At 32.4% G+C, this 12,875-nt stretch overlaps 1 protein-coding gene across 3 annotated transcripts in view; it reads right to left on the reverse strand.

Annotated features, from left to right (window-relative positions):
* Positions 1–954: 954 nt before the first annotated feature.
* Positions 955–12,875, reverse strand: part of LOC110035846 (ubiquitin-conjugating enzyme E2 2) — a 41,839-nt gene continuing 29,918 nt past the window's right edge. For all 3 annotated transcript variants that reach the window (XM_020740159.1, XM_020740158.1, XM_020740160.1), the window contains exon 6: positions 955–1,291. In XM_020740159.1, coding sequence (XP_020595818.1) covers positions 1,163–1,291 — 129 coding nt within the window. In that variant the 3' untranslated portion in view covers positions 955–1,162. The remainder of the gene's footprint in view (positions 1,292–12,875) is intronic.

Raw genomic sequence — 12,875 nt, forward strand, 5'->3', positions numbered from 1 at the left:
ATCCACGAGAAGAATATCATCAACGCAAAGCATACACCAAAGTAAATCATCTTGTAAAAGTCCACTAATAGCATACATAACTAAAGGAAAAAGATATGGGCTTAGAACCGATCCCTGTTGTAAACCAACTGAAATTAGAAAATATTCAAAGGAGCATCCATTAGCTGATTATGTTCTCTAGGGCCTGTAACAGTGTTTCCCGATTCGAGATGGCTGGTACAAATGTAAATATCCTCAGCTTCTAAACATACAAGTTTTAGGACTGAATTTGGAGGGGCTTATCTAATAAAATTGTTATCAAAAAGCATATATTGAAGTCCACAAAAAGAGGAGCTCTATAAAATAGTCAGCCAACACCATACATAAACCTAAGTACCACCCAATTCCTATGCATTCACACATCAAACACCTAAACTTTGATTATTACGTAGACCACCCCATCCAATCCCAAGGATCTGGCCATAGGTAGAGTGTTCGGTAAGTAAAGAAAGTAATTTAGGTGTTTGACATATGAATCCATAGGAATTTGATACACAGGTAAATATACCTAAAATATAATGATGCTTTACATCTTATTTCCACTGTTGTAGTTCCAGGGCTTGGAAATACATGCACGCCTGGGTGTCACTGGCGGCTGGGTCTCGCTGGGGAAATCTACTTTCAGCAAATTAACATAGCACACGCACAAAAAAAATAAAACATAGGAAGAATTTCTTGAAAAAAAATGCAATCCATTTGACGATGGGGGTAATAAAGTTATTTTGTAAGTAAAATTATTATACATGCAAATCACCAATTCTTATAAAAATCATTTCAGCACTAAGTATCAGAAACCTGGAAATAAGGCACTGAAACGAAACATAACCATTAAACAAAAAGCAAAAAAAAAAAAATATGCATGATGATATGGAAAGCAAAAAGTAATAACCTAAATCAAACAAAGGAGACGCAGAGTTGAACAAACCATCTCAAGAGATGAGATTTTGATGTCTAGTAAAATATGTTTGCAATCAAAAACACATCATAACTAGGACTTGCAAGACTAGAAGCAGTTTTCGAATAAAAACATTTAGCAAGGTTCAGTCATTTCAACTGGTAGTAAAAGCAGCAAAGTTCTTAGGGGAACATAACAATTTCGGAAATTCCTTGTGCAAGGGAGCCATCAGTCTGCCGTCCAGCTTTGCTCCACAATCTCCCTAACTCTCCTGTTGTACTCCCTTTTGTTTTCACTGAACATCCGAGCCGCTTCTGAGTTGGCAGGGGAGTTGGGATTTGGATCACAGAGCAATGACTACAAATTAAAAAAAAAAAAAATCCAGTATGTTCGTTTAAACAAATCATAGGATAGCATAAGCAAATCACTGATTCATCATGCAAGTTTAGATTTTGAACATAAAAAGCATCAAATTATGAATAGCATGCCTTGAAACTATTGGATCAATCTAAATCCATGGGTACTAGTACTGGATCAATCTTAATCCATAGGTATTACTTAAGCCTTGAAAGCAAGAATGACTACGTAATAAGAGAAAAACTAGAGAATCTAAGCATGAAATGCTGATATTTGATTAGTTGTTAATAAAAGTTAAGAACAAAATGATTTCATTTCATCTTATAAGCTTGCATTAGCCCAAGGTTACATTCAAGCAATACAAGTAAACAAGAGCATAGTAAGGTTTAACAACTGCATGCTTTAAATAATATAAGAAAATATTAATTTCCTAATAGACCCCGAATATGTAAAAAAATCACTTATATGATGTCACTCCAACTTCTCTTTAACTTGACAAGGATATGTGAGTTGTTTCATAACTGAGTTCTCCAGCTACTTGATGTAGTTGGTACTTAAGATGAGTTAGCAAGTTGAATATATTGTCTTGAAGTTAACAAGTTCAGTATTTTGACTTGAAATCAAAGGCAAATTCACTACGACCTGGATGTTACCTCAATATAATAGAATGGTTCTTTCAATTTTATTGAATAGCCCAGCACGATGACCGAACCATTTCAACTTGACTTAAATCAAGCCTAATTGATATTTAGGTGGCATATAACTCCACTACACATTATCATCATTGAAAGGTATTTGGAAAAAGAATAAAAAAGTAAAATAGCCTTTCCCATGAGGCTAGGATCAAACTTAAATTAATTATTTTAGATCAGACGATTAACCACTCATCCAATGTCAGTTCTAAAAGAAATCTATAAATAAATCATATCTTTCATTCGTTTTGAAGACCTTTCCTTGAGCTTTCTTACTTACAAGATATGGATCGAGCCAAGAAGATTTCTAATAAGGAAGATCGCTATAATGCTATTGAAGGAACAAAGAGCAGGAGGATAGAAAGAATATAAAAGAATCTGTCTTCTCCTCTCCTCTGAACAAGGTTAAAGAGGAGATAGATGAGGGCGAGAAGATGAAGTCGTTGAAGAATTACCTACGGTAGTGAACTTCTCAAAAATACTCTCCTAAAAAAAATTATAGCTATAACTCCTATTTACTTGATGAAACTTCAATGGAAACAACAAAAATCTTATTAAATAAAATCTAATCAACAAAGATTTTTTTAATTCAATATTTAATAGCATTAAAATGTAATATTGATATGCATATTACTCAAACAATTTGTTCTTATCTATTTAGTTCAATATAGTAAATTATCAATACTTATTTATAGATTTATGTATCTCGCACCTAAACTTTCATATTTAAATCAATAACACACCCATACATGAAAAGGTGGATTTGACAATCAAAAAGTGGTAATTAGTGCTATTTTTGACGTGATACAAAAGAATTAAGTGCTATGCATGTAAATATGAAAGTTTTGGTGTGAGATACATAAATCCATAAAATCCATAAGCTAAGTATGTAATAAATTTAAGCACAAATTCTATATTATCTTACTTAATTGGTGTAAAAAATTGAATAGTGATTTGAAATTTATTCAATTGCTAATTTATTTAGATTTATAAAAATATTTGTTAATAACTATATATAAAATGGCAAGCACTTATCCAATTTTTTTGCTTGTTTATTAATTCATTAAAGTACTCTTCAAATTAAAATAAACAAACCAAGAACAAATCAAGTACAATAATTAAAAAATTTAAACAATCTAAGTATAAATATACATATGAAAAGTCGGCTCTAGCTCGAGTCAAACATCAACAACTTATAATATGACCAAGTCTGACATATTCAGCTCATTACAACGCCAGTGGCAAATACGTGAGTACTGGCACTAGTTTAAGAGGTATTGATTTTGGAAATCAAACTAAGCATACAGACAATTATGTAAATTTCATTACCTTCATACAAAGATTTTAAAACTTTGAAAATGGTGCTCACTTTTCACGCCAATTTGGAACTTGTAAAATTAAAGTCAAACAAGAGAGTTACAAACTTCAACTTTTTGAAGAATTTGTAGAAATTTGTTTAAATGACCTAGTCGGAAATTTGTTGTTTTATTTAACTAAAAATAATATTGTTTCACGTCAAATTGAAACACATATTAAGTTGAAATTGAATGACTTAGAAGCATAAAGTCATCCTTTAAAAGAAGAATGTCACTTATCTCTAAAGAAGTCAACTCGTTGCTAGCAATGATCTTGCTTCTTCATTCTATTTGTGAATTTAGTTTAAAGAGATGTTGACAAAGAACATTTAGATGAAGCAAATGAAACTAAAAGTTCAATTACGAGAGAGTAAAAAAGCGCCTAAGAGCCCAATTAAAGCTAATCACAAGAGACCAACTAGGAATAAATGATTAAATTTTAAATTTTATTATTTAATTTCAAATTCAGAATCTAAAAATTTGATGTTCCAAAATTCGAGAACATGTATGGGCTAAACATTGATATTTATAATTACAATGCCACACAAAAGAAAAGTTAATCAATTAACGACTCAAAATCAAGTAGAAATTTTAATTAATTATATCTGAAACTTTCTTATCTCTATTGCAAATGTCATACTTAGTTGCAAAAAAGATTACTGGCATAATTATAAGTAGAAAATTTTGTATTTTTTTGCCATTCCTTCACTTTGACTTTTCACTAGCCTACTAATACTACATATACACATTCCATCAATTCTGCATCTGATTGAATCTTAAACTTATGCTTCTAAAAAAATTTTGGATTAACATTGTCTGTAGCTCAATGTGATAGTTTCGGAGTTGGCATTTCCATCTAATATCACTGAGATGAATGATTTGCCCGTACTTCTATTAACCTCCTCTAAAGGGACCATTAATTGCATAATTAACTGTGTCCACTGCATCATAAATATAACATATTATAGATTAAGCCACCGTATACTAATCTTAATTTCTTCATAATTAGGCTTGTAACATCCAATCTTAGGAATGATCTCTTAGTTTCATTACCTTCACAATCAACATAAATCTAGACCTATTCCAATAATTAGAAACAAACATGCGCCTTAAATTTTGTCTACTTAAAAATGTTTGCAAGAGTAAGAAATAAAATTGCAAAATAAGATATCTAGTCCGACCAATTTCGGAGTAGAGTGATGGAAAATTTGCGGGGGTAGAGTGATAATTTAACGTATTGGCATTGTATAAAGATCTGGAACACACACAAAAATAGAAAAGTCATTAATATAAACACCAAGCTTTTTCTACGTGTAAATATCTTGGAAAGAGAAAAAGCAGCAGGGTCTAACCCAATTGAAATAATACACTATAAAATCAGAAGTATAAATGTTCATTCTTCACTTGAATCAAAAAAGATATGATTAAATTGATGTTAAAATCATAATCGTTTTAAAAAAACCAAACAAATATAGTTGTATAACAGTAATTAGGAATATAACTGTTGTTGGCTGAATACAATTGTCATAGTGGGGCTAGACCAAGTGTAGTTGAATATAGAAGTTGTAATTGGTAGCTATAATAGCCATAGTAGAGCTACCAAGGCCGTAACTAATTGCTATAATGGTTTTAGTTGGCTATAACAATTACTGATGGGGGTCAACGATGACCTTTAGCGGTCGGCAACCAACTCTGGTGGTTAACAAAAAACTCTAGTGACCAGCAAGAACTGTCGAGACTTCAAGAGTTAAACTTTATTAGTAAGCTCACTCCCTTCTCCTTTCCTCCTCCCCCATTCAAGTGAAGAATGGGGGTCTATTTATAATTTTTGATAGGGGCGATATGAAATATACGATCAATATCCCAAAATACTTCATTGGACAGATATTTTTTTCAATATTTAAGTCTCTTAATAGCATCATAATTTAATTATCTTAGGCTCATTTTTCTCTAGTCGAGATGCTTGATTTGATTATAAGCATGTCAAAATTTGAGATCGTTCAATGCATCAAACCCAAGTGTTTGATTTGGGCTCGTTTGAATTCTAATTGGATTGCTTTCAGCATCATTGGGTTCATTTTATCGAGATGTTCTGTTTGACCATAAAAATTATTAAAATCAGGGCCGAATGATCCTAAATTTGAATTTGAAAATTTTCTTACAAAAAAGGAATCGAGATTCGTACTTGATTATAAAATTTCTTGATGGCATATCAAGTAATATTTCATCATTATGTTCAAAATAGATCTAGATTATGAATTCTAGATTTTAATTACAAAACTTTCATAATAGTATTTTTTACTTCACCCATTTTTCTAATATCCTCCGACACCATATCAATATAATAAGTTGCATATAGTCCAATACACATGCGTCTTTTTCTTACGAATTTGATCTGCATAATATGAAAAATGTGTTAGCATCCTCTTATATGAAGAAAAGTAAAATATATATGTACATAATTATAAATAATATAAAACATCCACCTACAAGAATATAGAGTGATTATTTATAATCACTTGAAGCATAATTTTTCTCCATTTTTTTTTTATTTGTGCATCTAAGAGTTTAAATAACTTCATCATAATTTTTGAATATTTAGATAGATCATTAAATCTAGGAATAGTGTCTGAAAATAAATTAACTAAAAAAATTAATTATAGATTACTCTTTACAATCAATCTATACATCAGGCATAAGAATGTATCTTTCAATATTTTTTTTTCATTCATAATTGACTGTAATTCTTTTTTCAAATAGAGGAACACTCAATTCATAAAAAAATGGTGCGAAGGCCTGATCTATATTGTGCAATTGCCTCAAAAAAAAAAATCAAAATTTTCCAACTTCACTAAATTCTTACATGATAAAACCACTTGTCAATGTATTGTACAGGTTTTTTTTCACTCTTCTACATACTTTCTTTTATTCTCATTTATCGCATATCTTTATTTCTAAAAACCTGTTTTTCGAGTTATTTAAATAAAAAAATTATGCATTAAACTTCTCATTTTAAATATATTAATACTCTGTAATCCGAAACTTTATTCAAGCACTCTTTGATCACAATGTAAAGGTGACTGAATATCTTTTTTTAGTTATATCAATCACCCTAACATTGTATTCATATAAGAACTTTTCATAGATTTCTTTACTCCATGATAAGCAAGCAGTTCATCTCTTACATCCGAATGCATTTTCTTGCACTTAGCAGCGTTACTTTTCTTGGACGCATTGAAAGGAGCAATAATGTGTTTCTTGGCTCAACATAATTCTATTTGTCTCCTTATCATAATAAATACATATATTATAAAGAGTGTAAGACTTCAATTTTAATTTTTGCATATTTCTAATTTAGATATTTCATCCATATATTTGAATTGGTCATACCTGAATTTTTTTCATGCACAAATTAATTATTAATTATAAATATGTTCTGAAGAGTCTAATATGAATAAACAACAAGCTCATTTCTACCTTGATTAAAAATTGCTCGTCTTAAAATTAAATACATAATTTTAAACTATATAATATTATATATTTAACTTTTTTCAACTACTCCTTCAATACAAGCAATATGTCATTACTATTAGAAAAAGTTATTCATATGAAAATTTTTATCAAAACAAAAAACAATTTTAAATTTTTAATCTAAATAAAATTTGACAATAGTTTTATAAAATTAAGCATAATAAAACAAAAGTCAATATGTAAGAAAAATTTGATCAAACTTTGATCGATTTATTCTCCAATTAAATTAATTTCAAAGAATCTTAAGAATATCTAAAAATAATATATGTTAAATTTCTCCATTATCACGCCATAAAATCAAAAAGCAACAAGTCAAATTCCAAACATCGCGGGCTCTTGTTGTAATGAATATGACTCTGCAACTCAAAAATCAAGCTCGACAATGGATCTCTGTCTTTGCAATTTCGGTGAGAGGAAATGGTTCAGTCTCTATGAGCTTGGAATCAACGTGTGTAGATAATCTTTTGGTCTCTGGGCTTGTCTCTAGAGATAAATCTCTAAGCTTAGTGAGAATGACTAGAGCTTCATTGGAGAAACATCCTGCGACGAGCAAGTGTACTTACAAGATCTATCGTCATTCGAGAGAGAGAATCGCTAAGACTCCATCGCTCCTATCTACTAGTTTATGTTAGTCGAATAGAAATTGTGTCACAGCAAGCTCATTATATATTGTGCTAGTTAAAACTCAACATGTTACTACTACCCAACCCGCTTTGTATTCCTTTGAAACAAAGAAACACGCCAACACACTTCTTTCGCAAAGCAGCTGCTAAACACAACCAACACACGTTTTAGTTGTGACTCAATCTACATTCACTTCTTCTTGAAGCAGGGTTTTGATAACACTAATATAATTATATAAGTGTGCTAAATTAAATGTCTTCAAAGCTAAATAAAACTTTGTCGAAAAGACATTAGTTGTCTAAAGAAAGTTAAGATATATGTAGTCATATACCTCCCTCCTCACCTAGAACTTTGCTTAGTAAAAAATTTTACTTTACTTATACATTTATATTATCTTCTCTTTCTTTATATATTACTAAGAAAAAAATATTTGCATGGCAACTAAATCAATCTCTCAAAATCATATTTCAGCTTAACCAGGTTAATAAATGCCTTAGTTATCTCGTCACAAAGAAACTCTTTTTTTAATTTGATAACAGTTAGCTTCACTTTTTTGTCAGGCAAAAAGCAATTGTACTCTTAAGACCTATTTCATCTGGATCCATACGACCATCAAAATCTGACAAATCAATCACTACCAAGTCACCCTCTTCTCCTCCTATACTCAATGTCAAACCAAACGTGGCATCACCTCTTCATCACTTGAAGCTTATTTGTGGGAAGATTATTTATCATCTTCTCCCCCTCGGTGGCCATCATTAATGTTGGCGACTTCCTCATGTTATCTCCTATCAAAATCAGCAAGCCTTCACTACAACTGTAGAATTTCCCATAGCATATCCTCTAGATTAAGCTCACGAATACCTAGTTGAGAATTTCTCCAAGCATAGCGAATTGTTCCTCAATTTAGGGTTTTGGTTGATGTAGGGTTGTGGATTAAGATTTGGTTGAGGGTCTAGGTTTATGTGGTAGGTATTGAACGAATTTTTAAGTAGGAAATTTAGCTTTTATAAATTTAGGTTTAGGGCTAGAAATTGCAATAGAAATGGTTAAGGTATTTAGCTAGTGGGAGGTTTAGGTTATGTGGATTTTAGTTTTGTGTAGGAAAGATAAATATCTAAAATTTTAGAGGTTATCGAGCCCTAATATCAAATGAGACCAATTTAGTTTTTCCTAGATGTTTAAGGATAGACTTGATGCTGTGGAAAGGCAAGGAGAATGAAACATGTGAAATCAGTGAATTTTGGAAAGGGGATCGAAGAGGTCTAGTGGCTATCTGGTCCAAAAATAGCAAGAAGAACCTCGTGATGACAAATTTGGCGAGTTACAGTTGTCAAGAGAGATTCACCATTTATTTTTGAACAACTCACAGACTCACTACCTGTCATAGAAAAAGGATACATCACTCCAATCTGAGAGAGAAATAGATAAAAAAAAATCTCTAATAACACAAAACATGCCAAAAGACCTCAAAACCATGTTCTAAAAATTATACTTATACCCGGGCATAAATTAAACCCTAATTCTAATTAGAATAGTATTAAAATAATAGTAAAAGGGGCAGGAGAAATCCCAATTTCAAGAAGTTAATGGGATAGAATCTCCTCCTATGATTGCAATATCACGGGATGTAGCCCCCGTGTCACTTATTGTAAATAAATATTTGAAAAAAAAATTTAAACTAATTTCTAGAAATGATTATGCTGACAATGATTAGTGACTAGAAAACAAATTTTTCATTAAACTTACATTTATCATTAGGAATGAGGTTGAATTGTTTAAACCCTAAACCTTAGAAGAAACCTTTCAGTATGATTTATTGGTTAAACAAAAAAATCTGATTTGAGCTCTAAAACTAAAAATCAAGTCCCATCCACTTCATCCCACAAGTTTACTCTTCACTAGCCCAACCCATGTACCCCAAACTTCTAGTGTAAGCCTTGAGAACCATATAAGTGGTTCCTTTTAAAACAACAAAATGAATAGCCTGCATTTTATTGAATCATTAATCTAGATAAGTGAAGTTGTTGATTCAAAATAATTAATATGATGGGGTAGATCTATTGTTCCCGTATATGAATCCATGCATGGAATTTTAAATTCTATTGAGTGTATTGTCTTTACAATTTCTTTAGAAAATATATTTGTGAGCTATGATTGTCGTCAGCTATGTATCATTATTGTTTTCCACGGAATATGTTCAATCAATTCTTGGATTTGAAGTGCACGCATGCAGACTTAGTGATTTAAAATGCACGCATGCATCAAGCTGTATCACACCCAAGGTACAAAACAAACGCTGAAGGCATATTGGGCTGAGCTCTTTGTTATATAGTATCTTCATTACTTTCAAAAACAAAGTAAATCTTCCATTTCCTTTGAATCTACCATAATGAAATCTCTGAGGTCAGCTGAGATAGTTCATTTGACCTTTATGAATAATCTTTAAATGCAATATATTTCATGAATAATCTTCATGGATGTCATTCGTAAGTTTTATTCTCTTTTAAATTCATTTCGCTAACATGCAGTATTATCAAAGTATCGTATTGTGTAATTTTTTTTAGATTCTATTTAATTGTGTTATATGAGATGTTAGTTTAGTAAGTTTTAAGTCAGGTATATCATTAAATCATTTATTAATTTTCTTTTAGAATGGACTGGCTTTTAAGTATATATAAGCCTTACCTCCACCATGTATATGATACAAAAGATTATATTATAAAAAGTGTAATGAAATAAATATAGATATGGAATAAAAAGAAACAATGAGGAATCCACCTTCTACAAGGTTATCTTTGGCATTCATGTGCAGAAATGGATTAAAAGCAATGCTCTTCTTAGTTGCTTGGTTCACTCTCCAAATTCAACATGATATTTAATTTTTACGTAACTATTAGTTTATCCCCAATTCAAATTAATAATGTTACTTATTCAATGTTTTCTTTTAATAGGTATTCCAGCCCTTCTTAGCTAAGTAAAGCTCCAAATAATTAAGATATCATAACTTTAGAAGTAAAATGAATAGAAAATTTTGGTGGATAATTTATAGCTAGTTTCAAAAGACTGCAAAGTTTAAATTTAGACTGCATTTGGAGCAGCATTTTGAGCTTTGGCGCAACAGCTAAACGCAGATTTTGGTATTTAGAAAAAAGTTGTGGCTACTTTTTTGGATTATTCAGGTAAACCGCGTTTTGTTCGCAAAATATTATCGGATTTCCCCTCCTTTCGTTATGTTTGACGCCCTCGCGTTTCGACCCTGTGCGATCTTCTGTCGTAGCTCCTTCTCCTCTCCCCCCTATCATGTTTCTACCCCGTGCGATTTTCTGCCCAAGCTCCTCTTATCCCCTCTAAAACTATGTTTGGCGGTTCTGGTGGCATTTATCTTCTCCTACCTTCTTTCCTTCTCTTTGATATTCGATTCCGGTGGCACTCTCCCATTTCCAAGCAGCAATCTCTACGCCACACTATTGGCATTGATATTAGCTTATGGTTTGAGGTTTGTCATTTGTGGCTTTCTCCGCGATTTATTGCTTTGGTTTTTTTCGGTTACTAATTTTTGTGTCGTAGCTCATGCGGCATTTACTCTATTGTCCATCTATGTGAACCTCTATGTGATTTATGGCAATTCCCTTTACCTTTCTAGCTTGTGCTCACTGGTATATTTTGGAAGGGCATGTTGGAATAGCATGATTTGAAGCCCTAATAGAATGCTGATTTTTACATCGTATGTGATTAGGTTCTTGCAATTTTTTTGCCTCTGCTGGGCTTTTTTATTTTTTATTTTTTTATTTTTTTGCCCATAGTAGCTTGCTTAGTTTGGGCTCTCACCTCTATTTCATTTTTGTTTCAACTAGAGCAGCGTTGCTGCTCTACTCATCAGTTGGTCTTATTGGTAGTTTGTCATCTATGCTGGATTAGGCAATGTTATGTTAGTGGTGACGTTTGTAGTGGTGGTGTGGGTGATGCTTTTTTTGTGCCACAATGGTGTCTTGTTGATGGTGATGTTGTGTCATGATTGTGTCTGTGTGTTGGATGCGGTTGTTTAGTGCCATGCAATTTTGTTGACATGGTGGTGGTACTATTGATGGTGTGTATAGATGTTGGGGATGGTTCTTTAGTGTCATGGTGGTAGTGATGTTGTGTGATGGTGGTGTGTGTGTATGTTGGATGTGGTTGTTCTGTGCCATGGAGTTTTGTTGACATGGTAATAGTACTGTTGGTGGTGCTACTGGTGGTATGTAGATGCTGGGGGTGGCTCTTCAGTGTCCTTGTGGTGGTGTCGTTGATGGTGATGTTGTTTCATGGTGGTGTGTGTGTGTGTGTGTGGGTGTCGTTGTTTTGTGCCATGGGATTTTGGTGACATGTTAATGGTGCTGCTGCGGTGTCGTTGGTGGTTTGTGTAAATGTTGGGGGTGGTTCTCCAGTGTCATGATGGTGGTGGTGTGTGTAGATGCTGAGGGTGGTTCTTAAGTGTCATGGTAGTAGTGTTGTTGGTGATGTTGTATCATGGTTGTTTATGGCGGTGCTATTAGTAGTGATGTTGGTGGTGGTGTTGTGTTGTTGGTGCTCGTGGTTTGTTGTGATATTTCCTTTCAGTTGTCTGTTTGAGTTATGATATTTTAAATGATACTTTGTTTTTCCTCTGATATACATTTATATTGCTTGATTTTTTTCATCCTAGTATTGTCATGGTAAAGACCAAAGAAATTGGTTCATCTGTCATGTGGGATAAAGATGTCAAAATAATATTCTGCGGCATCTGTCATAAAGAGGTGGAATTAAGAAATAGGCCAACTATCAATTGTAACAAGGTGGACTAACAAAATATAATAAAGAAGTTCAGGGAAGGCACAGAAAGGGAATAAGAAAGTATGCAATTGAAAATTTAAATGAGATCAGTTAAAGGACTAGAAAATATGGAAAGAGTTGAAGTTTGGATTCACAGGGTTAGGTTGAGACCTGATAAAACGAACCATCGATGCTTCTGAAGTAGATGGGACAAGAGACTGAATGTGAGAATTTATGAATTCTCTTACAAATTATTTATTCTTCAATTACGTCAGCATATGAATAATCCATTAATTTGTAGGTTGTTCCAAATGCTAAAAAATTAAAGTTCAGTGGTGTTAACCTTGAGCTTGAAGAAAAGTTAGAATGTAAGTATGGTGGAGTCATTGTCATAGGCAATCATGCATGGACCCTAACAAGAGGGGGGTTTGTTGGCTTAGCAAAGCATGTGGATATCGAGCTAACTTCTGGTTCCAATCAAGCCCCCGACCCTAAACTTAATGAAGTTAAATCTAGTCGATCTAAACGTCCTGTGGTTGAGAAAAAGAAAAAGGTTTTGTTTTCATTAGAAGCCAAATTTCACAGTTAGTT

The sequence above is a fragment of the Phalaenopsis equestris genome, unplaced genomic scaffold (assembly GCF_001263595.1).
Source record: "Phalaenopsis equestris unplaced genomic scaffold, ASM126359v1 Scaffold200280, whole genome shotgun sequence".
NCBI classification, from domain to species: domain Eukaryota; kingdom Viridiplantae; phylum Streptophyta; class Magnoliopsida; order Asparagales; family Orchidaceae; genus Phalaenopsis; species Phalaenopsis equestris.